The 27939-nt window shown below is 49.8% G+C and overlaps 1 protein-coding gene and 1 long non-coding RNA gene across 3 annotated transcripts in view; both read left to right on the top strand.

Annotated features, from left to right (window-relative positions):
- Positions 1–18861, top strand: part of FLOT2 (flotillin 2) — a 30750-nt gene extending 11889 nt beyond the window's left edge. The window contains exons 2-11 of one of the 2 annotated variants that reach the window (XM_053367221.1): positions 351–432; positions 4754–4844; positions 10410–10533; positions 12211–12329; positions 12889–13002; positions 13120–13239; positions 14156–14370; positions 14609–14792; positions 14916–15065; positions 16867–18861. In XM_053367221.1, coding sequence (XP_053223196.1) covers positions 351–432; positions 4754–4844; positions 10410–10533; positions 12211–12329; positions 12889–13002; positions 13120–13239; positions 14156–14370; positions 14609–14792; positions 14916–15065; positions 16867–16905 — 1238 coding nt within the window. In that variant the 3' untranslated portion in view covers positions 16906–18861. Of the gene's footprint in view, positions 1–350; positions 433–4753; positions 4845–6579; positions 6671–10409; positions 10534–12210; positions 12330–12888; positions 13003–13119; positions 13240–14155; positions 14371–14608; positions 14793–14915; positions 15066–16866 lie in introns of both variants that reach the window. The other variant, XM_053367220.1, reaches the window with a different exon arrangement.
- Positions 18862–24523: 5662 nt separating this feature from the next.
- On the top strand, positions 24524–27549 carry LOC128402827 (uncharacterized). The gene is made up of 2 exons (XR_008327782.1): positions 24524–24615; positions 26321–27549. It is a non-coding gene; the product is annotated as an uncharacterized LOC128402827 (long non-coding RNA).
- Positions 27550–27939: the final 390 nt, after the last annotated feature.

Below are 27939 nucleotides of genomic sequence, written 5' to 3'. Positions count from 1 at the left end.
TCTCTTTGGACCACTGTGAGGACAGGATCCTGGACTAGCGGGTCCATTGGCCTGAGCTCTCAAGCTCTCCTTACGCCCTTTTCGATTTACAAAGAACGAGATGCTTACAATCTGGAAATGCAGGCAGATGGAAGGGAACAGAAATGGAGGCAGGGTTTAAACAGGCGAGCGGGTGTGCAGCAGTTTGACATATCCAGGCTCCGTTGCCATCATATTGGTCATACCATTGCCTTTAGCTTTTCAATACTTTGCTGGTTGCCCTGGAAATGCCTCTTCTTTGGAACGGTGGGCATCCTTAATAGACGAAATAAAGCGCCCGTTCCCAACTGCTCTCTCTGCTTCCTCTGCAGGTGGTTGCTGTGGGTCGGACGAGAAGCAGTATGTCTACGGGGGCTGGGCCTGGGCCTGGTGGTGCATCTCTGACACGCAGAGGTAAGGAGGGGAGCTCCCTCATCGCTGGGGGCGGGGGGCAGGTGGCTTTGTGTCAAGGCCCAGCTAGATGTGACTGTGCTGCTTTCCCACATGCTCCTGTATAAAGTGGCTCCTCGTGACTCCCGAAGACCCCCATCTTCCAAGGGCTCCCCTCCCTCTAAGTTGAGTTGCTGCAGGGCGAAGGGCGAGGTAGCGTCCCTTTGGTTAAAGCTGGCCAGGCGACAGAGTGATATCATTTGGGGAAGGACCATAGCTCAGCGATAGAGCATATGCTTTGCAGACCGCGGGTCCCAGATTCAGTTCTGGGGAACTCCAGGTAGGAAGGGGACAGACGCTCTGCCTGAAACCTTGAAGAGTCTACCAGTCAGTGAAGACAATACTGAACCAGATGGACCAGTTGTCTCACTCAGTTTAAGGTGTCTTCCTGCGTATCGTTCTCCACCGCAGGGGGAACAAACACTGTTCTCCCTTCCAATGCCCTTCTGTCACTTCCGTGCTTCTGAATACCAGCTGCAGGAGGGAAGAGTGTTCTTGCACCCAGAGTTCTGCTTGTGGGTTTCCTACTGGAAACTGGTTGGCCCCTGTGAAAACAGGATGCTGTTCTAGATGGGCCATGGGCCTGATCCTGCAGGGCTCTTCTTATGTTCTTACGCCCATCTGCTGCCTGAAGCAGCCCCCTCACTCTTCCCAACGAGGAATGGTGAAAAGCCTCTGGAGCAACTGATTTCAGGCAGAGAGGTTCAGCACCTTTATGCAAACACTTTTTGCTGTTAAACTAATAGCCCCCTTCCAAAAAAAAACCCCTCCTTTAATTGTGAAAGGGGCAGCATTGTGATGGGTGGTCTGTTGCCTCTGGTCAACGGTGCCTTTACTCACACGTCTTCCCCGGTTCAGGGGCACTTTGGTCTTAATGATAAAAGTAATGAATGGGAGACATCATATCTATTCTGGGAACATGTATAAGGACCTACGATGTCCAAACTCAGCTAGAAAGGATTTATTTCATATACACTGAGGCCTGCAACCCCCAGAACTTTTCCCCAGCGATCCACTCCATTATGGTAGTTGCGGGGCATTTTGTTAATATTTTAAAGCTGCCACATTTGAGGCACATTCACCCTGTAGCAGATCTGAGCACTGATTTGCTGTCATGGTTCCTTTCCTTCTCCCGCCACCTCCTGATAATCCAGGAAATTGATTTGTTAGGTAGTTCGTATCACAGAGCTGCTGTTTCTTGGATCCATTTCCTTTGGACCATTTTGGCAAAAAAGGAAAACTGTCCTTGAGACCAGCTTAAATTTGTAACCTTGACATGATTCAAATGACCCCCAAACCACAGGCTTGGACACACTAGTGTTGTGCAAGCCCTGTGTAGTGATGTTAAACTCTCGGGAATAATTTTTTGGAGAATATTCTCAATTAATGAGAATATTAGAGAATTTTCATTTAAAATAGGAGAATATTCATTTTAATGTATTGAAAATGATATCATTTTAATAATTGAAAATGGTATAATTAGTTACTATAGCTGATAAACAAAACTATATGCATACGTATAAAAGAAGCCATTAACATTATTATGTTATGTATTATGTATTATTATATGATAATATATTTCAGTATGTCAGTCTCTGGTAAATGGCACCTTGTACCATTGAATGGCGCTGCAAAAACCAGTTACTGGCACTAAATAAAAATATAGAAACGTTAACTGTTTAAATCAAGGCCACCTCACATAATTGTATAAGCCTAGTTACTTTAAGTGTATAAAGTATTAAAGCTACTTTGTGTAAAAAAAAAAAAAATCACACTGTATGGCCAAGGGTATAGAATTGCTAAGAATAAGGTCACACCAAAATAGAAAAAAGGCTATTACATATAGTTGAAATACTTGCAAATTCAAATGTTCATCAAATTAAATGAATAACATTTTTAAAACTTAAAAAAAATATATGTTTTCTGTAGCTCACATTTTAGAACTGAATGACACAATGCCCAGTAATGTAACTGGATTAAAAAAAAAAATCATTATTCATTACTTACACTGGCAATGTCACAGCTTGACTTATTATTTACTAGATTTTTTAAAAGTGGGTTGTAAAACTGGTTCTGACATTAGAATTTACAGTTTGTAAATTGGAGAATATTCTCTGGAGAATTTTCTAGCAGAGAATATTCTCAAGAATATTCTCATTTTCAAGAATATTCTCACCTCACCTCACTAGGCCCATGCAGAACTTGCCATGAGAAACAGCATTACGTAGGTAACAACTAGAGCTCAGAGAAGAGGCTGCCTGCTGCAGGTTTCCAGGCTCTGGGGTTGCCTCCTTCCAATTTCTCCCAGTCAAGAGGTGCACTAATATCATTTGACCTTGGAAGAAGCTTCCTGTTGCATCTCTGTGCAACTCACTGGCCTCAGAACAGAGACTCATGGGTACAGGCCCCTCTTAGGAGGGACTGGATTCTTTCACACGCCGAATCGAAACGTGTTGGATCAAATCCCCCCCCCCCAAATATAACACTACCGCTTCTAGCTAAATTGGGGGGGGGATGCCACCAGCTTCTTTCCTTTTGCCTTTACCCACAATGCAAGAGAAGGAGAGAGAGCCTGGTTGCTGGTTGGCCAGAGGGCAGGAGAGGTGTGCTCTGTGGCCAGCAGGTGATGCTGGGGCAGGTGCATTCCTCAGGTCAGGTGGCCTTCTGCATCTGGGAGACTCCGACCCAGAGGAGGTGTGTTGTGGCTTCCTGTGGGCTGGGGCAGATCCCTTTGCCAGCCTTCTTAAGGGGAGGGGGATCTCCCCTTCACTCCCCACCATGTGTGTATCTCTCTCTCTCTCTCTCTCTGCCTTAACTGTGAATGTTGCCTTGCTGTGTGTCTCTTGCGTAGCCTAACAGACTAACTGTTTTCTGTGATGCTGTCGCTGCTGCTGCTGTCCTGAAGCACTTTGTGTGTAGTCCACAGGGTCCGTTGGGGGGGGCTGGGGAATGGGGGAGAATCCACAGCATGTGCAAATAATCACCCTAACACCTGTGGGGGCATCTCTGCCTCTGTGGGCACTAACAAGGAAAGGAGAAAGACGGGACTCTCTGGGTTTGCTGCAGGAGGAGCAGAGATCTGCAGTGGGTGGATAGATTTGGGTCTCTCTCCCTGCAGGGCTCGCTGCCCAAGGGTGGGGTTGCCATATCTTAGACTGTGTTATGCAGCTGGGCACTCCCCTCTCTTACAAGATGATGGCCAGAATTTTACTAAAATTCAGGTAAATTCAATTTGTATCTTGCCCTTCCTCCCAAAGGAGCCCAGGGCGGCAAACGCATCCATAATTTTTTTAAAAAAACAAACACCATTCCAAATAATAATTCTAATAGTGAAAATGCATTCTGAAACAGTTAAAAAGCATACTCCCAGCCAGTGATTTGGGGAATGCCAGGAACAGTGTTGTTTGGCCAATGACACAAATATTCTATAATGCCTCTTGAAAGTCAGCAGAGAAGCACGCCTCACCAGGGAGGGCATTCTGCAGATTGGGAGCCACCACAGAAAAGGCACTGCCGTGGGTGAACACCAGCCAGACAGCCCCAGTGTACGAACGTCAAACCCATTCAAGAATAAAAAAAAATCCTTTCAGTAGCACCTTAGAGACCAACTAAGTTTGTTACTGGTATGAGCTTTTGTGTGCATGCACACAAAAGCTCATACCAATAACAAACGTAGTTGGTCTCTAAGGTGCTACTGGAAGGAATTTGTTTATTTTGTTTCGACTACGGCAGACCTGCACGGCTACCTACCTGTAACCATTCAAGAATAGTGTGTGTGTGTGTGTGTGTGATATTATATATATATATATATATATATATATATATATATATATATATATATATATATAAAATCTAAACCAGTGAAGGCTTAAGCTCAAAAGCAAAACCACCTCAGCTGCAGTTACAAATAGAAAAAGCAGGGTTTCCCCGATCCCAGTGAAAGCGTGATGAGAAAAAGGGCCCTTTAAACCTGCTATACAGGTAAACAGAGCAGAGCAGTCCAGGGTGGGGATGATGCTTTCATAATTGGGGAGTCCTTTGGGGAGGATGTGTGTGTGCGTTGGGGGTTGTACCCAGAGTAGGGCAGCTTCTTTGGGGGCAACGGTGGCCTTGGCTCAGCATTGCCTCCTTCAGTTACCCGGCCCCTCTTGCCTGGCCCCAAGATGCAACCCCCACCCCCCCAGAGTCCCGTCTTTCCTCCTTGGCGAATTCTGGTGTTCTCTTGCTCTCTGGTAACCACCACCTTTGTGTGTTTGCTGTCCTACCTTTATTTATCACTGTTCAGACTGTCTTTGGAGGTTATGACCATCCTTTGTCGCTGTGAGAATATTGAGACGTCGGAGGGGGTCCCACTGTACGTAACGGGGGTCGCACAGGTAATAATCTGCCCGCTTCTAACTTCTTCTCCCTAACCGGTCTCCTTCTCTCCATTCTTTCTCACGCAGCGGCAGAGCAGCAAGCAGCGACCGTGGCGGCAGAAGGACTTGAGTGCTTGCTCTTCTTAATATATTTTTTCCTTTCTCTAGCAGCCACTCTCGGCACCAGCCCTTTCTCTCTCCTTCGCCTTCCTCCTCCCCCTTGTCTCTGGCTCCTGCTACCTGCTGTTGCACCCCATGGTAATGGAGAGAGAGAGAGGGAGAGGGAGATGCATGCAAAAGCTCTTCCAAAATTCTCACAGGGTTCTGGGAACATGGCTAGCATCCGCTCGTCCACCCCCTCCGCCCCTCCGCCATTGCCACATCCGCCTGCTTCACCAGCCTCGCACAGGGACAGGAAGGCAGCTCTGGGGGGGAGAGAGAGGAAAGAGGGGCCTAGGATCCCACCCCTTAGGGACATAGCAGACTTCCTGGGCCAGTCCCAGAGCAGGCTGTCCTGTGGCACCTGAAATGTGTCAGGGAAAATGTATTCCCTTGCCCCCGCCAAGGGCAGATCACCCTGAGCTGGATGCACCAACCTTCTGACTCGCTGCAAAGCACCTTCCTGTGTCCTGTCCCTGATTGACAGCAGCTCTCCAGCATTTCTGGCAGAGAAGGGTCTTCCCTGCCACTAGCCCTTCTCTAAGTTTGGGGGGCTGCCCCCATGCAAAGCAGGTGCTCTGCCCCCCGTCAGCAGTAGGGTGTTTGGTTGGCCAAGTCGACTCCGTGAGCTGAACACACCACCCATCAGGTGAAAAGCACACGCCTGCCAGGTGCGTTTGCTTCCCCGAAACTTCAATCCCAACCTCCCCCGGCCAGGGCTGGCCCTCCAGGCGTTGTTTCCAGCGTCCCCGACCATTGGCCATGCTGGCCGCCCACCCTGATGGGAGTTGGGAGTCCAGCAACGATGGCAGGGCACCTGGCCAGAGGAAGGTTGATAACAACTAGTATATAGTTGACATAGTATAACCGTGGAGGGAATCAGATGTTTCCACCTAAGCAGCAGAAGGCCCTCTGTAATCTGTGACAGGCCCCCCTGCCTTCTGTAGTACCTGCAGCTCAGCTCATAGGAACAAAAGCCAGCCCAAATGGGGGGTGGCTTTTAAATCCTAACTCCCCAAAGATTTTCCTCCACCTCGGAGGAAACCCAATATTCCCCCCACATCTAGACAGTCTCCAAGGGTGACCCCAGCACACTACAGTAGCCTAGCCTCAACCTCACAGGGGGTCCTTGCTTGCCTTTTGATGATGCTCAGGTTCATAAACCAGCCAACATCCCAGGGGCCTTTTTCAAAAACCTGCTTCCTCAGTCCTTTGCCCAGGCAGCTTCGAATGCTGACCTTCTGTGTGGACACCCTAGGGTGCTTCAGGCAGGCAGCTGTCCTTCTGAGGCCTGAGAAGCAGGAGGGGCCGCCCTCCTCCTGGGAGGGGAAACCTCTCAGTGGGGCCTCTTTGTGTTTACCTGGTCCATGTGGCTTCAAGGCTTTTCTCCACTGGCTTCCAACACAGCCAAGCAGCCCTCGTTTTTTTAGGGCTGGGGGTGGGGGAGGGAGCCCCCTCTAATTTTTTGGCAAGGCAGCCGTACATCTTGCATCTGCATTACCTGGGAGGAAAGCAGCAGGTGGCCCCGAGCCACGGGGGAAGAGAGCTGAGCCTGTTACCTGGAAACGTGCCAATGTTTTACGTTTTTTGGCAGGATTTCCCTAGAGATAATGACGTTACAGCCCAGGTGCGAGGACGTAGAGACGGCGGAGGGGGTAGCTTTAACTGTCACAGGTGTGGCCCAGGTACAGTAACTTGAAAACACCTCCTTTCAGGAATGCATGCCTCTGTAACCCTTCCTGGTCTCTCCCTCCCAGGAGGCCGCTCTAGCCCAGGGGAGCGAGAGAGGCGCTGTCTGCTCCGAAAACACCGGCCCTTTGTTCGATAGCTGATTCTCACCCCCCCCCTCCACCGCCAGTTCACCGCTGCATGTCCCCCACCCACGAGGCCCTTGCTTCTCTCCCACCTGGGCAGCAGAGGGCGCTGTCGCCACTTGTGAAAAAGCCACATGCACCCCTGCTCCTGGGCTGTTGCACTGCCACCCTTGGTCTCAACTCATGCTGGTCTGGAATATTTCTTCGGTGTTTTCTCCCCCTACATATGCAAATGTTCTGATGGTGGTGGGCCTGAAACCACATGGAGCTACTGGTTTTCCTGGAGGGCCTCTTTGGAGCAGAGTGTGGTGAGCTGGCCCCACCCACCCCTGCGTCGCTGTTGTTTCCCGAAGGCTGTAGCTAGCAAAAAAAACCCCTTGCCCCAGCTTCTGCTCCTTCCATGGACCCCTTAGGTTTGGCCCAGTCATCTGGTCTACCACAGGGATAGGGGCACTCCTGTTGTCCACCAAAAGTCACTGGGCTACCATCACCCCAGACCATTGGCCAGAGCTCCAGACCTGGCCCAGCTCCTGAGCTGGTGCTTCGTCCACCCTCTGTCTCTGGAGTGCCGCTGGCTGCAGGGTCATCGCAGCAGTGGAGCCATTTTGCAGCCAGAAATGTTGCAAGTTTAGCAAGACACTCAGCCCTCCCACCCCGCAAGTACCAGCTAACTCATTCCGAGTCTGGTTTTCTGCAATTTTCTTCCATAGGCAAGCACCCACAAATGCCAGAGGCGCAAGCCCCCTTTAAAAAACGGGTGTGAGGCAGAGGGCCTTCTTGGTAGAGGTGTCTGCCCTCGCATCGGATGTCAAACAGATAATGAACTATATTAATTTTAGAAGATATCTGGAGGCAGCCCTGTACAGGGAAGTTTTTAACGTTTGAGGCTTTATTGTGTTTTTAATATTGTGCTGAGAGCCACCCAGAGTGACTGGGGCAACCCAGGCAGATGAGTGGCCTATAAATAATAAAAGTATTATTATTAAAATATTATTACTTCAGCCATGCTTGTCCAGCAGGAACTTCCCTTGAACAGGGACCTGAACATCGTGGCTAATCTCCATGGTCTTATTGGGAAGGCGAAGGAAAGGTCCGTAACTCAGTGGGCAGAGCATCCACTTTGCATGCAGAAGATTCAGCCTCCACCTGCATCTTCAGGCTGGAGAGAATATCCCAGTCTTGAAATCCTGGAGAGCCATTGCTACCGGTCAGTGCAAGCAGTACTGAGATCGATGGACCCAGGGGTCTGAGTCTAAGGCAGCTTCCTGTGTCCCTGCAGTGCTTTGCGAGGCAATTCCCACTGTTCACCCCACCCCACCCTGGCCCCTTTTATACTTCCAGGAGGGGCAAAGCGGCAGGGTGAGGCTGGAAGCTTCCCAGGAGCACCCTTCCATCTTATTTTCAGGGAATAGGGACGTGGATTTCAGGCAGGCCGATAGAATGGGGGGCGGGAGATTCAACTGATGGCGTCCCATCAGCGGAAGCCCTGCCCAAGGGCTGGCACAATGAGGCTTCCACCCCCCTCCTTTCCCCACGTTCCCCACCCTAATTGGCTCTTGGAAGAGTGGTCAAGAGAACCCCCAGAACAGCGCAGAGGAGAGCAGGGATTGTTCAGTGGGGCAAGTGAATATGCTTGCCCTGGGGGAAGTTTCTCCTTAATAAGGCACTGGGATTCCTCCCATCACATCTGTCTCCTCTCCCTTTTCCTCCCCTCGTTATTTTTGAGTTTTCTCTGGGGTTGTGCGATGTGGCGATGAACTCCTGGCTTCCCCAATTAAAACAGCTGTAGGATTTTTATTTTTTAAAAGTTCATTGCCTTCGTAATCCCAGCTGTGTTAACATTAATAAAGCCTCTGTCTCCTGCTATTTTATGTATATTTTATCAAGCCTGCTGGCCGGCTCACATTTTTAATTTGCTTTTTAATTTTTTAATTTTAAAAAAAAACCTCCTCCTGGGAATGTTTTTTTTCTTTTTCTTTCTGTGCCATTTGGGTGCATTCTCTTTCCTACCAGGCCAGACGAGAGAAGGAATTTTGAGGTTGCATCCGATGTTATTTCTGCTCAGAGTACAGCAACTGAAGTGACAGGAGTGACTGAATGAGATGCATCAGTTTAATAGGTCTGCTCTGAGCAGAATCTAGTTGGCTAAGACCCCTAAAGGCTAAAGGAGGCGGGGGGGGGAGAAACTTGAACTTTAGGAGTGGCCCCAGGATGGGAGAGTGAAATTATGTCCAGCCTACACAGACATACAGGCTTCCTTCCTTCCTGGTGGATAACCTGCAGAGTCCAATACAGACCCCCACCACCCAAACTTCCCTGGCTCATTTTTTGCAGTTGGGATAAACAGCTACCCCCTTCCTGCCGATCTCAAGTGGCGCTTGCAATCCCCAAACGGAATAATCAGCTGAAACTGGTACAAGAGAGGCCTGCTGGCTTTGCACCAGCTTGTACCATCCGCTGAGATCCAGTGCCGAGGGCCTTCTGGCGGTTCCCTCATTGTGAGACGTGAGGTTACAGGGAACCAGGCAGAGGGCCTTCTCGGTGGTGGCGCCTGACCTGTGGAACGCCCTCCCACCAGATGTCAAGGAAATAAGCAGCTATCTTCTCTTATTTATTTAAAAGACATCTGAAGGCAGCCCTGTTTAGGGAAGTTTTAAATATTTAATGCTGTATTGTTTTTAACACTCGATTGGGAGCCGCCCAGAGTGACTGGGGAAACTCGGCCAGATGGGCGGGGTGTAAACAATAAATAAATAAATAAATAAATAAATAAATAAATAATAATAATAATAATAATAATAATAATAATAATAATTATTATTATTATTATTATTATTATTAATTTCGGGAGAAAGAGAAAAGCACTCAGGTGATCTGGCCGGCCTGCTTACTCTCAAGAGCTCCCAGTTTTAAGGAAATGACTTTTGGGGGGGGGGGAGAGCAGAAGCAAGTTCGCATACATTCTGACATTATGATGCCAAACCTTCTGAATTGTTCATGCAGGGGTGCTTTTGAGCTCCGTGTGCAATGGGTTGATGCCTCAGTTGCCTCCCTCCGGCAGGAGCGAGAGGGGGGTGGGCTCCTGGTTTTGCTTACAGCAGGTGGGGGACCCTGTGGCCCTCCAGCTGTTGCTGGCCTCCAACTCCCAAGTTTCCAAGGGAATGATGGGAGCTGGTGCCCAGCAACATCTGGGGAGGAGTGGCGATGCCCCCACACCTGGCTTACGGCATGTCCTCCTCTTGGATGCAGAGCTAGGGTGCCGGGACCCCCAGAACTCATGGCCTTGCTGCTTTGAGGCTGCTTCCTCTGGGGCCACTGTTGGTTTGCTCTCCCGGATCAGGAAGCGATGCAAAGAGTTTTAAAATCAGGCACAAGGCTCCCCTGCAGCCTGCCTCCTAACAAAAACTCCTGGTTTGCTGCTGATGGGTATGAAGAGGGCTCCTGGTGACCTGATCCTTGTGGGGGCCGAGCCGAGCCACCCCAAGGGTGCCCCAGCGGTCACAGGCTCTGCTTCTGTCACTAGCCTATCACTTCGATGACCGTATTGGCCCCTTCGCGGCTCACGTCAAATGTCGTCTTCTTTTCTCTCTCTCTCTCTCTTTGCCTGCAGGTGAAAATCCTGACCGAGAGGGAGCTTCTCGCGGTGGCTTGTGAGCAGTTCCTGGGCAAGAACGTGCAGGACATCAAGAATGTGGTCCTCCAGACGCTGGAAGGGCACCTGCGCTCCATCCTAGGTGGGGGGCGTGGCTGGGGGGGCGCCCTCTCTCGCTTCACATAAACATCTGGAAATAAGCGGCTGCAAGGATTGGTGTTCCCAACACTGTTTCAGTAGCATTTTTTTTTTGTCAAGGAGGAAAACATACGTAAAAGCAACTGGGATATTAAATGCAATATATTTAACTGCTTGGTTGCATTCAAAATGTCGTAAATACACAGGTGGTGCTTTTATTGTGTGAAGCTGACGGTTCTTTAATCTGAGGCAATGGCAGTCTTCAACTTCTTATGGAAGAGTAATGGAAGCTGTGGTATCTATAGTTCTAGGCCGCATCAACAGAGGTCTTGTGTCCAGGTCAAGGGAAGTCATAGTACCTCTCTATTCTGCCTTGGTCAGACCACACCTGAGGTACTGTGTCCAGTTCTGGGCACCACAATTTAAGAAGGATGTTGACAGACTGGAAGGTGGGCAGAGGAGGGAGACCAGGATGGTCAAGGGCCTGTAAACCAAGCCTGATGAGGAGCAGTTGAGGGAGTTGGGTATGTTTAAACTGGGAAAGAGGAGATGGAGAGGAGACAGGATGGCCATTTTCCAATATCTGAAGGGCTGTCCCATGGAAGAGTGAGCAAGATTGTTTTCCCCTGCTCTGGAAGGTAAGACTCGGACCAATGGATTCAAGTTACAAGAAAGGAGTTTCCCACTAAACATCAGGAAGAACTTTTTGATGATAAGAGCTGTTCGACACTGGAATGAATTCCCCCTGCAAGTCCCCTTAATTGGAGGTTTTTAAGCAGAGATTAGATGGCCATCTGTCATGGATGCTTTGAGATTCCTGCCTTGCAGAGGGCTGGACTAGATGACCCTTGGGGTCCCTGAGCCAACTCTACAATTCTACTGACTCTACAGGAGTGTCCCTATTTTCCTGTTGTAAAGAATTTTTTAGATATATTTAGTGAGTTTTATCAAGCGTTCACACGTTGTAGAGCATGTTGGAACGATGTTTGTGCGTTTTCCATGCTTTGTTGCTTATTGATTATGTCAGGGCATTGTGATTGCTTGCAACTTAGGTAGGGAATGTTTTTTATTCCCTTCCAACTCCTTTTACATACAATTCCCCTGGACATAATAAAAAAGTACTGTTGAATTGCAGTCCTTTCAACTTCAGTGTGCATGTCGCTGCCTGAGAAGAGCTAGCTAAACTCTTTGCTCCTTGGGTAGCATAACCATTGACCCCATCTGCGCTATTATATGTTTAAAGCAGCATTGCACCCCTTTAAACGTCCATGGCGCCCCCCCCCAAAGAACTCTGGGAGCTGCAGTCTGTTCAGGGTGCTCAGAGTTGTTAGGAGACCCCTGTTCGCCTCCCGCAGCTGCAATGCCCAGAGTGGTTTAACAATCAATCCTTCCCAGGGAATGCTGGGAATGGTAGTTCTTTGAGGAGCATAGGGTTCTTGGGAACAACTCTGAGCACCCTTAATAAATTACACATCCCAAGATCTTTAGCGGGCAAGCCATGACCGTTCGAAGCAGTACAATGATTGGTTTAGATGTTTAGTGCAGATGGGACCTTTCTTTCTGCTCACTTGGCTTGGCAGAAGCACATGCCGTACGGGCGTCTCCTGGACTCCCTCCTTCGTAGCCACTTTGCCTCCGTCGTGCCAGCCACCATCTTGTCTTCTGCCTCCCCCTTCTGCAGGGACCTTGACCGTCGAGCAGATCTACCAGGACAGGGACCAATTTGCCAAGCTCGTGCGGGAAGTGGCGGCTCCTGATGTGGGCCGGATGGGCATTGAGATCCTGAGTTTCACTATCAAGGTACGAGCCGCGTCCCTTTTTGAGTTAGCCCTCGCTGCCTCCTGTGGGAGGGAGTTCCGCAGTCTAACTCTGCGCTGCGTGAAGAAGTGCTTCCTTTGCTCTGACCCTCCAACACGCAGCTTCGTTGGAGGCCTGTGGGTTCTAGGATTACGAGAGAGGGAAGGAAACCTCCATCCAATGTCTCCATGCCAGACATCATTTTTATATGCCTCTCGTCATGTCTGATCATCTGTTTCAATACCCCAGAAAGGCCTTTGTTGCTTAGTGGATTATTCAAATACAAAGGAAGCTGCCGTACACAGAGTCAGGCCATCTAGCTCAGTGCTGCCTGCACTAACTGGCAGCAGCAGCTGTCCAAGGGGTCTCTCCCAGCTCTACCCTGAGATGCCATTGGGGATTGAACCCAGGGCCTTCTGCATGCTACTCAGGGGCTCGGATGCTGAACTACGGCCCTTGCCCTCAGAGAGGCAGGGAAGTTCCCGGTCTGCATTCCTGTCCGCTGAGCTACGTCTCTCTCTCATGTTTCCTGAATGGAGCAATTTCTCTCCTCCCCGCGCAGGATGTCTACGATAAAGTCAGCTACCTGAGCTCACTAGGGAAGACCCAGACCGCCGTGGTGCAGAGAGACGCCGACATCGGGGTGGCCGAGGCAGAGCGAGACGCCGGCATCCGGGTACGTCAAATGGCGCAGGAGGAGAGGAGAGGCCCGTCTTATGCTCCTGCCCAGGCTCCAGCGTCACTCTGAGCGTGGTCAGCTGACCTCTGCCTTCTGACTGTTTTCCTCCTGCAGGAGGCAGAATACAAGAGAGAAATGCTGGATGTGAAGTTCATGGCGGACACCAAGGTAGCCGACTCGAAGCGTGCCTTCGAAATGCAGAAAGCCGCCTTCAGCCAAGAGATCAACATAAAGGTGCGTGGAGAGGGTTGGGACTCAGAGGAGCGCTTTGGGGCTTCGGTAGAAAGGACTTTCTAACTTCTGGGGTGGGTAGGTGGGTGTAGGAGCCATCAGCCAGAGTGTTCACCAACCACCAAGGTGTTTGAGAAATTGGTTTCTCTGGGATGGTTCCGCACAGCTGCTGCCTGCCCACAGCAGAGACACAATGCTGGTGTGCAGGCAGGATAAAAATTGGGAAGTGGTTTCGGTGACAAAAGGGAAGAATAAATAGGTTGTGGAGCGGAGACCTGGAAAAGGAGGCTAGTTGAGTTCCAGGCCCCAAGTTCCAGGTGTTAATATTAGTATATAAAGCCTTTAACAACTTGAGACCAGCTTACCTGTCAAATCACCCTTTCCCATATGCACCCACTTAACCTTGTTTGATTGGTGGAACTGACTCTGTTACAGGCACTATATATTCCCTGTTCTGCATTTGTAAGAACTCGATCTTTTAGTGGGGCAGCACCTACACTTTGGAACTCCCTGCCTATTGACACCAGGCAGGCAAGGAGTCTTTAGGCCCCCGCTACGAATTCTTGTTTTGACAAGCCTGCACTGACGTTTAGACACCTGGTGCAAGTTCTAATCTGCTTTTAGTCTATAGTCCATTGCAACATGAAAGTCTTAAGTTACTGTGGTTAATTCTTTTTATTGATAATTTATTGAGGTTGTTGTTTTTCACAGCCAAGTGACATATAAGTTAAAGTGAATTTACAGTTTGCAGAGAGGGGGTGAGGACATTGTCACACAAGGACAGGGGAATGTAGGATGCTGGTGTAACCCAGTCCTGAGCCTCAGAGTGATTTATAGGGCTCATCAGGATGAAGTGGGGGCTTTTTTTCAACTGCAGGCTGTGTAACCAACTTGTGGCCCCTTCCCCATCTCTTTGCAGACGGCGCAGGCCCAGCTGGCGTACGAGCTGCAAGGAGCCAAAGAGCAGCAGAAGATCCGCCAAGAGGAGATCGAGATTGAGGTCGTGCAGCGCCGGAAGCAGATTGACGTTGAGGAACAGGAGGTCATCCGCATGGACAAGGAGCTCATCGCCACTGTCAAGTTGCCAGCGGAAGCAGAGGCGCACCGCATGCAGGAGATTGCCGAGGGAGAGAAGTGAGTGCGGCTGCAGGGAGGGATTTCCCTTCCTTAGGGGGCCTTGCGCAGCCAGAGGGGGCTGGGGATGTGTCCCCAAGTAAAGCTACCCATGGACCCCCCTGTGAGAACTTTTGCTGCGTGGAGGGTCTGGAAAGCCCCTGCTCTGAGCCACCGCTGGAGGAGGCGCCCCACTCTTAGGCCTTGTGTGCCCCACATCCTAGGGGGAAAACTCAGACAAAGCTCTCTCTCTCTCAAGGGTGAAGCAGGTGCTAATCGCTCGGGCCGAAGGGGAGAAGATCCGCAAGATCGGAGAGGCGGAGGCCCTGGTGATCGAGGCCATTGGCAAAGCGGAGGCTGAGAAGATGAAGCTCAAGGCAGAGGCCTACCAGCAGTATGGGGAGGCAGCCAAGATGGCCTTGGTCCTGGACGCCCTGCCCCAGGTGAGGAGGCGGATGGGGATGGGGGGGGGGGAGAGAGAGAGCTATCTGCCTCTCTCCCCCTGGGGTCTGTGCCTGGATCCTGACACACTGCCTTCTCTCTCTCTTTCTCTCTGTCCCTCTCAGATTGCTGCCAAGGTGGCCGCACCTCTCTCAAAGGTGGATGAAATCGTTATCCTCAGCGGGGAAAACAACAAGATGACTACGGATGTGAACCGGCTGCTGGCTGAGCTCCCTGCGTCCGTCCATGCCCTCACAGGGGTCGACCTCTCCAAGGTGAGGTGGGCAGGGCAGACAGGAACAGTCTGCCTGCCCTTTGAAATATATATATTTTTTAAATGCTGCTTTAATTTCTGCTTCTTTTCTTAACTGGAGCTCACGGCAGATGGGCCATTGGCCTGATCCAGCAGGCTCTTCTTTCTTCAATACCAGAACTCATTGGAGACACTGGTGAAGCTGAATGATGGGGGTTCAGGAGGGACAAAAGGGAGTCCTCATTCTCACAGCATATACTTAAACAATGGCATTGACGGCCACACAACATTCAGTGTTAGTGGTCCAAACGAGTGGGTTTATTTTTATTATTGAATTAATTTCTATACTGCCCTTCATCTGAGGATCATAGGGCAGTTTATAAGATAAAAACATCAAAATACGTAGTATTGTAACAAACTGAAATAATAATTGTCCCACCACACGAAGGAATGTTCTTGCCTGGCACCTAACGATATGGAGCGAGGGCAACAGGTGAGCAGGTTAAGGAATTGTTTTGGAGGATATGGCTGTTGGGCTACCAGCCACAATGCCCCTGTGGCAGTGTTGGAGACAGTACAGGTGAAACTCGAAAAATTAGAATATCGTGGAAAAGTTCGTTTATTTCAGTAATTCAGCTTAAAAGGTGAAACTAATATATGAGATAGACTCATGACATGCAAAGCGATACATGCCAAGCCTTTATTTGTTATAATTGTGATGATTATGGCATACAGCTGATGAAAACCCCAAATTAACAATCTCAGAAAATTAGAATATTGTGAAACGGTGCAGTAGCTATTCAATCCATAACACCTGCAATGGGTTCCTGAGCCTTTAAATGGTCTCTCAGTCTGGTTCAGTAGGAAGCACAATCATGGGGAAGGCTGCTGACCTGACAGTTGTGCAGAAAGCCATCATTGAGACTCTCCATAAGGAGAGAAAGCCTCAAAAGGTAATTGCAGAAGAAGTTGGATGTTCCCAAAGTGCTGTATCGAAGCACATTAATGGAAAGTTATGCGGAAGGGAAAAGTGTGGAAGAACAAGTTTGACCTGTAAATGCCCCCGAATGCCCGTTCCTGGGAACTGCAAGGGGGAGAGAGTTGCTGTTGCGCTCGGGTCCAGCTTAGCTGTTTCCTACAATGGGTGTCTGTTTGGCCCCTGTGAGAACAGGAAGTTGGACCAGGCAGGGCCCCCTTTGGTCTGATCCAGCAGTCTCTTCTGATGTTATATGCATTTGGATACATCTTAAGCTTCCACAACCAGATGGTTCCCAAGCTTAAGGAGTAGTTTTTTGCCTACATTTGGGTGCCATTTTGAATTCCCCAGCGACGCTGAGTCCAGGCTGCTGATGAGTTCCGGGCCCAATTAAAGCCTTAAACTGTCAGGACTGCAATATCTCTCCCCTTATGAACCGACCCAGATCCTGCAATTGTCCTCGGAGACCCTTCTTTTTGTGCCTCCTCTGCAAGGTGTCCGGAGGGTGGCAACACAAGAACGGGGCCTTTTCTGCGGTGGCTCCCCGTTTGTGAGATGCTCTCCCCAGGGAGACTCCCCTGGCCCCTTCATTATACACCTTTAGCTGTCAGGCAAAAATGTTCCTCTTCAACCAGGTCTTGGGCTGATTAATATTCGACAGCCTTTTAAATGTGTGGGGCTTGGGGAGGGGGCTTGTTCCTATTTTGTCGTTTCTGTTTTAACTATTTATTTGTGCTTTTGTCCTGAGAACCTTTGAGGAAGGGTAGCATATAAACAAGTAAGAAGCTACGGGAAGGAGGAAACACTCCTTGACGGTCTTTGTCCCACCCTCTCTTCTCCCTCGCAGATCCCGCTCATTCAGAAAGCGACCGGAGCCCAGGCCTGAGAGGAGGCCAGCTGGTGAAGAGCCCCCCTCTCCTTCCATTTATGCACTTCCCACCGACTGCCGCAAACACTGCGAGCTCCTCTTCATCCGTGGAGACGGTGGGGGCTACTTTCGGGTGCCTTATATCTTTTTCGGGGGATCTGAGCGGGGGGGTCCCCGCTAGTCCTTGCATTTCCAAGAGAGGTTTCCTTCTTTTGTAACCCCCCAGCCCCGCTGTGTGTCATGCTAGCCAACACTTTCTCCCCTCTCTTGTCTGTGCTCTTGCAAAGTCTGTGCCTTGACCGACCGCTGCGCCGTTCTCGGGGCAGGGAGGACGCACCCCCAAATTGGGAGGAGGCCCGACGCTGGGCCCTGCTGCCCCAGTTGAGGAGAACTTCCCCCTTCCATATGCATTTGTGCTGCGGAGGGGACACGGCCCTTCAAGGCACTGATGGGGGGTGTCCCTGGCCACTGCCCCTCTTGGTGCCAGTGGCGGATTGAGATTGAGCCATATCTGCCGGTGGGGTGCCCTGCGGTCCCTGTGCTCTTGGAGCTCCAAAGGAGGCAGGCGGTGGAGGCCGCCATATTGTTACACGACCGCTCAGCCCAACCCCTTGCCAGGACCTCAAGCCGTGGGCACCTGGCGGGCGTCCCCGCAGCCCAGGGCCAAATCAATGCCATGACCTCTCATTCCGCAAACGCCATGAACATATCTTGCTCGCCATCAGTCCGAATACACACACAACACACACAGTGCCTGATTTCTTCGGTGGTCCATCACACCTGCCCTGCATCCACAGTTGGCAGAAACGTCAAGAACCCCTCTGGGCATCCTGCCTTCTGCTCCCGTGTCTTGCAGATGCCCGCCAGGCCGTGGTCAGCCTGCTTATGCTCCCCGGGGCTCCTTCACCCACCCCTCCAGAACTAGGAAGGGAGAGGAAAGACGCGCGAGACTCTGGCAAACTGCTTGTCTGCTTTCTTCCTGAACCGTGGGAGAGAGGGAGCCAGTCTTGTATCCTAAGATGGGAATTTCAAAGCAGTCCCTCCCTGCCCCACTGGCGAGAGGCCCTGGAGCCCATTGCCTGGCATTACCCCGGGGTTGGCAGTACCCTGTGTGCACTAGAATGGAAGGCACTTGCCTTCTGCACCTCTTGTCTCGCAAAACGCAGACCCCTCTCTTTCCCCACTCCTCTGTGCCATAGAGATCCCCTTCTCCCTTTGCAATTTGCTACGCGGTGCCCCCACCCTCCAGATATAAACATGGCTCCATGACAGTTTGGGGGAGGTGCAGGAGGGCAGTGGAAGGCTCTCCCCCCCCCCTTGCAGGGTTTCTATGCACCTTCCTCCTCCCCAGTCTGTACTGTTCACACAAACGTCTGTACTGTTTATTATTCTTACATGTGAAGCGTGCCTGTTTGCTCTCCGCATGCGGGGGGGGGGGGGTATCCCAGCCATGCTTTCTTGCAATTGCCTCCTGTGCAGGCTGCTGCTGCTGCTGCATTTCAAAGCCCCCCCCCCACTTTTTATACCCCACCTAAGTACTGTGAAGGAGGTGGGAGGGTGCCAAGTTCTTTATTTTTATTTTATTTTGAGCAGGATCTGGGTTTGTGCCGCCAAAGGTTTAGTGGGGGGAGGCAGCAGAGGGGTTATTCCGGGGGGGCTTTTCTGGAAGCTTGGGTGGAAGTAAGGGGCTCTTTGGGGCCCAAGCATGTTTCCCTCACCCCCCCCCCCACCACACACACAAAGACCTGGGTGGTGCCCCTCTACCGGCTTTCAGGGAGAGAGCACTGGATTCCTGTCCCCATTTTACCTTCCCTCTTCTCCCCCCCCCCCACGTCGCCTGCTCTCCTGCCCCCCCCCGCGACGCGTTCTCTGCATGGATATGTGGTGCATGACCGCCTGTGCCAGGATTTGCCGGGGGCCCCATGTGCATCCCAAGTGTGAAATAATGTACAATAAAAAGTTATTGTGACCTCACCAGGCCACCTTTGTCTCGTCTTTTTCTGTCCTGGTTTCCAAAGAGGAGACGGTGCAAGCGGGGGCCTCTCTGGGGTGGTGGGAACCCCACTGCTGCTCTTGGGAGATACAGGGGGGCTCTCCCCTTCCCACCCCACCTGCTGTGGGTCTTCAGGCATGGCTCAGCTTATTATTACATTTCTATCCTGGGAGTCATTCTGGACTCACAGCTGTCCATGGAGGCGCAGTTCAATTCTGTGTCCAGGGAGGCTGTCTAGCAGCTCTATCTGGTACACAGTATGAGATCCTTCCTGCCCGCGGACTGTCTCACCAGAGTGGTTCATGCTCTGGTTATTTCCCGCTTGGACTACTGCAATGCGCTCTACGTGGGGCTACCTTTGAAGGTGACCCGGAAACTGTAATTAATCCAGAATGCGGCAGCTAGACTGGTGACTGGGAGCGGCCGCCGAGACCACATAACACCGGTCCTGAGAGATCTGCATTGGCTCCCAGTACGTTTCCAAGCACAATTCAAAGTGTTGGTGCCGACCTTGAAAGCCCTAAACGGCCCAGTATACCTGAAGGAGCGTCTCCATCCCCATCGTTCTGCCCGGACACTGAAGTCCAGCACCAAGGGCTTTCTGGCTGTTCCCTCGCAAGAAGCCAAGTTACAGGGAACCAGGCCGAGGGCCTTTTCGGTAGTGGCACCCGCCCTGTGGAATGCCCTCCCACCAGATGTCAAAGAGAACAACAACTACCAAACTTTTAGAAGACATCTGAAGGCAGCCCTGTTTAGGGAAGCTTTTAATGTTTAATAGGTTATTGTATTTTAGTGTTCTGTTGGAAGCCGCCCAGAGTGGCTGGGGAAACACAGCCATATGGGCGGGGTATAAATAATAAATTATTATTACTATTATCCCACCTTTTCTTCCAAGGAGCTCACAACAACCCTGTGAGGCGGGTTTGGCTGAGAGACAGTGACTGGGCCCAAGCTCACGCCCAGGGAGCTTCGTGGCCTAGTAGGGATTCGAACCCTGGCCTCTCCCAGGTCTTCATCTGACTGTCTGAACTGCACTGGTTTCTCGAGGCATCAAAAGGCATCCCATTAGCTTCCTGGGTGCCTCTGAAGTTGGCATTTATATTTGGGTGGCTTTTGAGGCATGCCTGCTGGCAGAGGAGCGGGCTGCAGCAGGGCCAGCCTGGCTTGCTTGTCCCGCAGATGGGTTTGCCTGGGAGGAGACGGTTCTTTAGCCCAGGAGGAGGAGGAGGGCTGGTGTCTCAGATGAAGCAAAGGGGCTTCAGATAAGGCGAGGGTGCGGTCCCTTTCCCCCTTTTCCTTTTTGCAAAAGGAGGCTCAACTTCTTATCCGCACACCACAGACACCACCCTTGAGCCGCCTCCTGCTGATGCATCTCTGCAGCAGGGCAAATCTTTGGACATGGGGGTGAAGGGAAGGAGCTTTGTGTGACAGAGAACCCTGGAAAAACGGAGTGGGGAGAGAATGCCAGGTGACGATGGCCTGGCACGAGACAAGTGCCTTTATTGATGGAAGCTGGCTATGGGCGAGAATGGCTGTGCCCAGGTACAGCTTGACCTCTCCCCAGGAAATATGTGGCTACCCAGACCCTGAAATCATCTTCTGAGGCCCTCCTGCATGTCCCTCGTCCTCAAGAGGTCCAGCGGGTGGCAACACAAGTAGGGCCTTTTCTGCAGTGGCTCCCTGACTCTGGAATGCTCTGGCACCTTCATTATACACCTTTAGGCAACAGGCAAAAACGTTCCTTTTTAACCAGGCCTTTGGGTGATTGACATCCTATGCCCTTTTAAAATGTGGGGTTTTTTTGGGGGGGGGTATTGTTTTTATTTTGATTATTCTGTGGTTTTATATTTTGATTTTATTCTGTGAACCACCCTGAGACCTCTGGGTTTAGGGTGGTATATAATTTAAAAATAAAAATGGGGCACTCCTAAGAAACACTCCTCCCTGCATGACATCTCTCCTCCAAGTAAACACACGTTTCCAAGAGACTTCAAGTTGCTTCCAGACATTGAGCACCTGTCCCCATACATTCGCACCAAGTTTTGAGGCAGTGTGTATGAAAACAGATCAAAATGCAACTGAAAAGCTGGCTGTTAAAAGCGCAATAGCCTGAAGTCTAGTGCCCACAAAGGCATTGGAGTCACAATTTAACAACTCCTCAATGCTATTAGGAACATGGGTCATCTCCTAAGGTCCAAGGAATATGGGTGTGCAGTTTAGTTTGGGGTCAGGAACCTTTTTCAACCTAAGGGCCACACTGCCTTCTGGGCAACCTTTGGAGGGTGAGGCCAGAGGCAACTGGGCAGAGGAATGAATGCAAAAGTTACCTTCGTACAGCAGGCTGGTTTCTATGCCCGCATTTGCACACCTCTCCAGGCAAGTGAGAGGCATGAGCACAATTCCTGGACTGGGAAAATTTGGCCACAGTAATTCATGCAATGGCAACTTCAAGACTGGATTACTGCAATGCGCTCTATGCAGGGCGTCCCTTAAACCTGATGCAGAAGCTGCAATTGGTGCAGGATGCTGCAGTCCGATTGCTGACAGGAAGGAAGGCCTTGTCAGCACATAACTCCTGTGCTCGGAGATCTGCACTGGTTGCCAATTTGCTACTGAGCCAAGCTCAAGGTGTAACTATTAGTATAAAAGGTAAAGGGGCCCCTGACCATTAGGTCCAGTCGTGACCGACTCTGGGGTTGCGGCGCTCATCTCGCTTTACTGGCCGAGGGAGCCGGCACACAGCTTCCGGGTCATGTGGCCAGCATGACTAAGCCGCTTCTGGCGAACCAGAGCAGCGCACGGAAACACCGTTTGGATTTGAATCACCGATCTTCAGATTGGCAAGCCCTAGGCTCTGTGGTTTAACCCACAGCGCCACCCGCCATTCCACTCAGGAGGTTTTCCTATAACAGACCAAATTCCTTCAAACAAGTTCCCACCAGCATCAGCTTTCTGCAGAGGAGACCCACTGAAATTAATGGACGTGACGCTGAGTGGGCCCTCTTTGGCCTGGCCCAGCAGGGCTCTTCTGAATGAATGGGTGGCTACCTTTCCCTGTCCCGCCTGCCCTCCACTTTTGCAATCTACGCGGCCAGATTGAAAGGAGCCCAGATGCCTCCCGCGTCCAACTCCATCTGGCTGGGCTGGGCCCCCGATAAGAAGGCAGAGACACGTGCAGCCTTAATCGGTCCCTGACAGGCAAGCCTTCCAGGAACCGCCACCCCTGCGGACAAACAAGCTTGCGTCAAGTCAGCCTCAGACAAGAAGAATGCACTCCATGGGCCCATTTCTCTGCCTTGACCATTGAGGTGGCCCCCTCTTAGGAACATGCACACAAAGCTGGTGGTCTGCCTGCCCCCCAAAAATAAAGCAGTCCATATGGTTCTGAATCAAGGGCTGTTTTCAACAGGGACACAGGGAGTGTCGGATCAAATGCCTCATAAAAAAATTAAGCAAGACCCCCCCAGCCCTTATGTTTCTTTTTTAAAAATATTTTTATTAAACAAATTTAACAAATCAAATTATAAACCAAATATAACCAATTACATTTCCCCCCTCCCTCCAAAGACTTCCCTCAGCTCCCCTCTCTGATTTATTTATACATATTATTCTCTGCATGTTATAAAATTGTACGTATCATTGCCTTGTCTATCATGTGTTCTGCTAATAAATTTGTGGGTGTTTATTCAAAACCTGCCAAGGAATCCGAATCCTTTTGTTGTCTTTCTAGATCATTTGTAAATAGTTCCCGTTCTTCCTTAAAGTCACGGTTTTCCTTCTCACGCAGTTTATATGTTAACTTTGCCAACTCCGCATAGCTCATCGGTTTTCCTTCCCAGCCCTTATGTTTCTGAAGTAAGGAGTTGATTTGAAATAGGAAGAGAGAAGGCAAGATGCCTCGCGATGAGTAGCTCAGTCAGTAGAGCATGAGGCCCATGTTGGGCAGAAGATTCCTGCATTGCAGAGGGTTGGGCTGGATGACCCTCAGGGTCCCTTTCAACCTCACAATTCCATTAAGATTCCTTATCCTGAGTCAGCAATGACAAACCTAGACAGCATCTTAAAAAGCAGAGACATCACTTTGCCAACAAAGGTCCGTATAGTTAAAGCTCTGGTTTTCCCAGTAGTGATGTATGGAAGTGAGAGCTGGACCATAAAGAAGGCTGATCGCCGAAGAATTGATACTTTTGAATTCTGGTGCTGGAGGAGACTCTTGAGAGTCCCATGGACTGCAAGAAGATCAGACCTCTCCATTCTGAAGGAAATCAGCCCTGAGTGCTCACTGGAAGGACAGATCCTGAAGCTGAGGCTCCAAGACTTTGGCCACCTCATGAGAAGAGAAGACTCCCTGGAAAAGACCCTGATGTTGGGAAAGATGGAGGGAGCAAGGAGAAGGGGACGACAGAGGATGAGATGGTGGGACAGTGTTCTCGAAGCTACCAGCATGAGTTTGACCAAACTGCGGGAGGCAGTGGAAGACAGGAGGGCCTGGCGTGCTCTGGTCCAGGGGGTCACGAAGAGTCGGACACGACTGAACAACTAAACAACAACAAATCCTGAGTCATCGAGCTCACTGCTGCCTACAAGGACTGGCAGCAGCTCACCAGGGTTTCAGGCAGAGGACATTCCCATACCTCACTTGCAGGTGCAGAGTGGTTGAGCTTGCAACCTTCTGCATGCAAAGCATTGCATTGCATAGCAAAGCATTTTACTGCATTGCCACTGAGCTATGGGCTTTCCCGAAATATTTAGGAACCTGAGAAGCTGCCCAATACAGTGCTACGTCAGGTTAAGAACTTAATTCGTTCTGGAGGTCTGTTCTTAACCTGAAACTGTTCTTAACCTGAGGTACCACTTTAGCTAATGGGCCCTCCTGCTGCTGCCGCAGCGTGATTTCTATTCTCATCCTGAAGCAAAGTTCTTAACCCAAGGTACTATTTCTGGGTTAGCGGAGTCTGTAACCTGAAGCGTCTGTAACCCGAAGTACCCCCATACTGAATCAGGTAGCTACGGGGGTCTCATCCCACTCAGGATTGCCTACACTGACTGGCAGAGGCCCTCCAGGGTCTCTGACGTGGGACATTTCCTAGCCCACATTCCTGGGTCATAGAATCACAGAATGGTAGATTTGGAAGGGGGTCCCCCAGCGGTCATCTAGTCCCACCCCTTGCAACGCAGGAATCGCAGCTTAAAGCACCTCCAGTGAGGGACACTCCATTGCTAATCCATTCCACTGTCCAGCAGCCCTTACTAAGTTCTTCCTAATTTTCAGCCTTTATTATCATTTGAATCTTTTGGTTCTGGTCCTCCCGTCTGGAGCAGCAGAAAATAAGCTCGCTCTGTCTTCTATGAGACAGCCCTTCAGATATTGGAAAGTGGCTATCACTTCACCTCTGGGTCTCCCCTCCTCTGGAGGACAGGGCTTAAAGGAGGTCGGTGGCCCTCAGCACCTCTCTCTCTTAGGAATTGGTCCCATTTCAGGGGGCCAGCGGCCGGCAGGTCTCTCTGTCCCTCCCCACCTGATGTCCTCAAAGTACTTTAATTTCCTAGAAGTTACTGGCGGTGGGTGGGTCAGGGTGTGGGGTGGAGGGGTGCCAAGTTCAGGCAAGGGAGGGCTGAAAAGGGTTTAGCAGGGCTGAGCAGCTATGCAAATAAGGCCCAGGGTATATAAAGGTCTTCTTCAGAAGCCCCCATCAGATGCGGATCTTGGAGGGCGTCCGTTGCAACTCAGAATGGTAAGCAAAAGGAATGGGGCAGGTTATTAGGGCTGTGTCTGGATAGCTTGCACTGTTTTAGATCCCTTTTTCTGAAAAATATTTGCACTGCTTTATTGAATTTTTAAAAAATAATAAATAATATAATACTAAATTTTATTTATATCCCGCCCTCCCTGGCCAGAGCCGGGCTCAGGGTGGTTAACATCAGTAAAATTACAGTAAAAACATAATGTGGGGGGACGGACCAATTTAAAATACAGGTTAAAATGCAGTTTAAAATGCAGCCTCATTTTAAAAGTAGCCCATAGATCAAAACCATAAGGGGAGGGAAACAAATATACGCATTTTGTGTTTGACTTAGTTGGAAGACACACACAAACACAACACATATTTATATTATATGTATCAGCTGGCATTAAAAACAATAATAATTCCCTGAGAGTTATCAGTTCATTTTAACAGATTTCCTCTCTCTTGCGCTTATTTTGCATAGCCTCGTTGTACGCTGCTTAAAAACTACGGGTGTTAAGCAGCATAAAAATGCCTGGAATAAATAAATAAATACCGTATGATTTTTAAAAATTACTTGCAAGAGGGCTCTTCAGGACGTCTGAAGCAATAGAGAATAAATTAAACCCAGCTAACATAAGACCTAATAATTTAAATGGGTCTACTCTGAGTATGAGGTGGTGGTAGTGGAAGAACCCTTAAAACGAATCGGGGTATGTTGTTTCCCTGAGAATGTTTGTCCTACTCAGGGTAGACCTACTAATATGAACGGACACAACTCATTTAGGCTCCACACTTGAGTTAAGCCTTAGGCGGCTACAGTCCTTTTGGTAGATGACTTAACAGATTTTAAATATTAAGCACTTAAGAAATGCTATTAAATAACTCTGGCTGTGGGGGGGGGGGTGAGCGGCGAAAGATTTCTGCATTGCAGGGGGATGGAGTAGATGACCCTCAGGAGACCCTTCAAATTCTATATATATAGAGAGAGAATTTTTGTGCACTTGTACCGCCCCTCAAGCACAAGCCTTTCTTCCTTGTGTTCCAAGGGGTCTGCATGTGGGTCTCCCCTTCACCCACCCTATATTCTCCCTACAACAACTGCACCAGGCAGGTCAGGCTGGGTCAGTTTTAGAGCTGAGAAGGGTCTGAACCCATGGGTCTCTTAACCCAACTGCAGTCCAGTACTCTAACCACTATACCACACTGTGCAGCACTAAAAAAGGCTGTGAGAACCTGCCGCAGATGGGTGTCTTGCCCAGTACGGCATGCATTGGAAGTTTTAAAACAGATGTTAGGTGGTCACCTGTCGGGGATTCATGAGCTGTGTTTGGAAGGGGGTTGGACTAGATGACCCTTGGGGTCCCTCCAAATAAAATGAAAATACACCAGCCTTCTCCTGCAAGATGGTGCCCTCCAGATGCTATGGACTACAAATCCCATCCTCCTTGACCATGCTCCATGCTGGCTGGAGATGATGGAAATTGTAGTACAAAACTAAGTTTGGAGACAGCTGATACACAAATTAAAAAGAAGAAAGTAAGTCCTGTTTTACCTCCTGGTGTGAGAATGAGAGAGTTGCACTGGTGAGTCTAGCATTGTGTGAATGATTAAAGTTTGGCAGAGTCCACATGTCAGTTTTGTAGCGGGGGAGCGGGTTCGAATTCCCAGTGTGAGTTTCCCACACCTAAAATTCCATTCCTTCTCCTTCCAGGTCCCCACTCGCCAAAGTCTGCTGCGGAGCGAAACCGTCCCATTGAGGTTCCAGGCTGGATATCATCATATACTGTAAGTTGGAATGAGACACTACAGTATAGATGATGTACTACCTTGAACTCCTGGAGCCGCCGAGATCCCAAAGCAACCTTTTTGTTGTCCTCAACGCTCCCCACCGGAGCTGAGGTTGGGCTGAGCCCAGCTTGGTTGGGGTGGGTGGGTAGAAACTGATTATTTTAAAAGCGCAGAGCCCAGCTTTATTCTTAAGGCCTTTCCACCGGTGGTCTTCACCCCACCAGAGTGACTGTGAAATATGGGACCTTCTCTGTCTCTCCCCTCCCCTTTAACTCTAGGTATTTCATAGCAGTGCAGTTCACCTATGGAACTCCTTCCCACAAGAGGAAGTGATGGCTACCAGCTTGGATGGCTTTAAAAGAATAGACAAATTCACAGAGGGCTATTAATGGCTACTAGCTGCAATAGCTGCACTCTGCCTCCATAGCTGGAGACAGTGAGGCCTCTGAATACTGGTTGTTGGAAACCACAAGAAGGGAAAGGGCTCTTTGGTCCTGCTTTCATGTTTCCCATAATAGGATCTGTTAGGCCCATGAGAACAGGATGCTGAGCTAGATGGGCCATTGGTCTGATCCAGCAGAGCTCTTCTGACCTTCTTCTACGTCCCTCCAGATGTTGCTAGATTCAGCCCCCTTCTGCCCTGATCCTTGCAACATCTGGAGGACAACAGGGTCCCTATCCCCAACAGTAATGAGGCACCCTTCTTTAGTCTTCCATTGGACCACAGGAAATATATCTAAGAAGCTGACTTATTGGCAGCTCAGACTGCGTGTCTTTTCTAGCCCAAGATTTTTCACCTGCCTTAGCAGCAGTTCTTCAGAAACAAGATTTTCCTGTCATCCTTTTTGGAAAAAAGCTAGAACCAGCTTAGAGTTTGTTTTACCGGCGTGGGGGTGGGTGCGTGCAACATTGACTGGACAAGAAGAAGAAAATGCATTCCTGCTCAGAAGACAAATCTTGCGGGGTGTCAGCAAAACCGTTACCATTACTGAGTTTAGTAATGGTAATGGTTCTTCTGCCATCTTGCCCACCATCTGACTCCACAGAAGCAGGAATTTCAGCTTCATCTGATGAAAGGGGGCTCCTTTTCACATCGGCCTATATCAGGCCACTTGCTTCTCGCTCCTGTAAGAAATAAAAAAAGTTCTAGAAGCTTTTGAGTTTCCCTTTTATTTGCAGAGGGAGCAGTTCGCAGGGATGGCCAACTGGAGCACACGTCTGGGCACAAAGCCTGTGGTATTTATTATTTATTTATAAAACATTTGCATACTGTGTCATATAAAATATATAAAAGAGGTTGACAGCAATAAAAACATACAAAAAAAAGTAAAAAGCAGACATCAATCAAGAACAGTGGAAAGATGCATTCTTAATTGCCTGTGTAAGCCTGGCAGGATGGGAAAGTTTTCAGCAGACATTTTAAAGTTGAAACAAAAGGCGCCTGCTTAATCTCTAGCGGCAGTGAGTTCCACCAGACTGGGTCGATGACACCAAAGGCTCAGCTTCTCATTGCTGTCAGGGGAGGGCTATTGGGAATGCTGT

Source organism: Podarcis raffonei, chromosome 15 (assembly GCF_027172205.1).
Source record: "Podarcis raffonei isolate rPodRaf1 chromosome 15, rPodRaf1.pri, whole genome shotgun sequence".
NCBI lineage: Eukaryota > Metazoa > Chordata > Lepidosauria > Squamata > Lacertidae > Podarcis > Podarcis raffonei.
The sequence above is the reverse complement of the archived record's forward strand: the minus strand, read 5'-3'. Positions and strand labels throughout refer to the sequence as shown.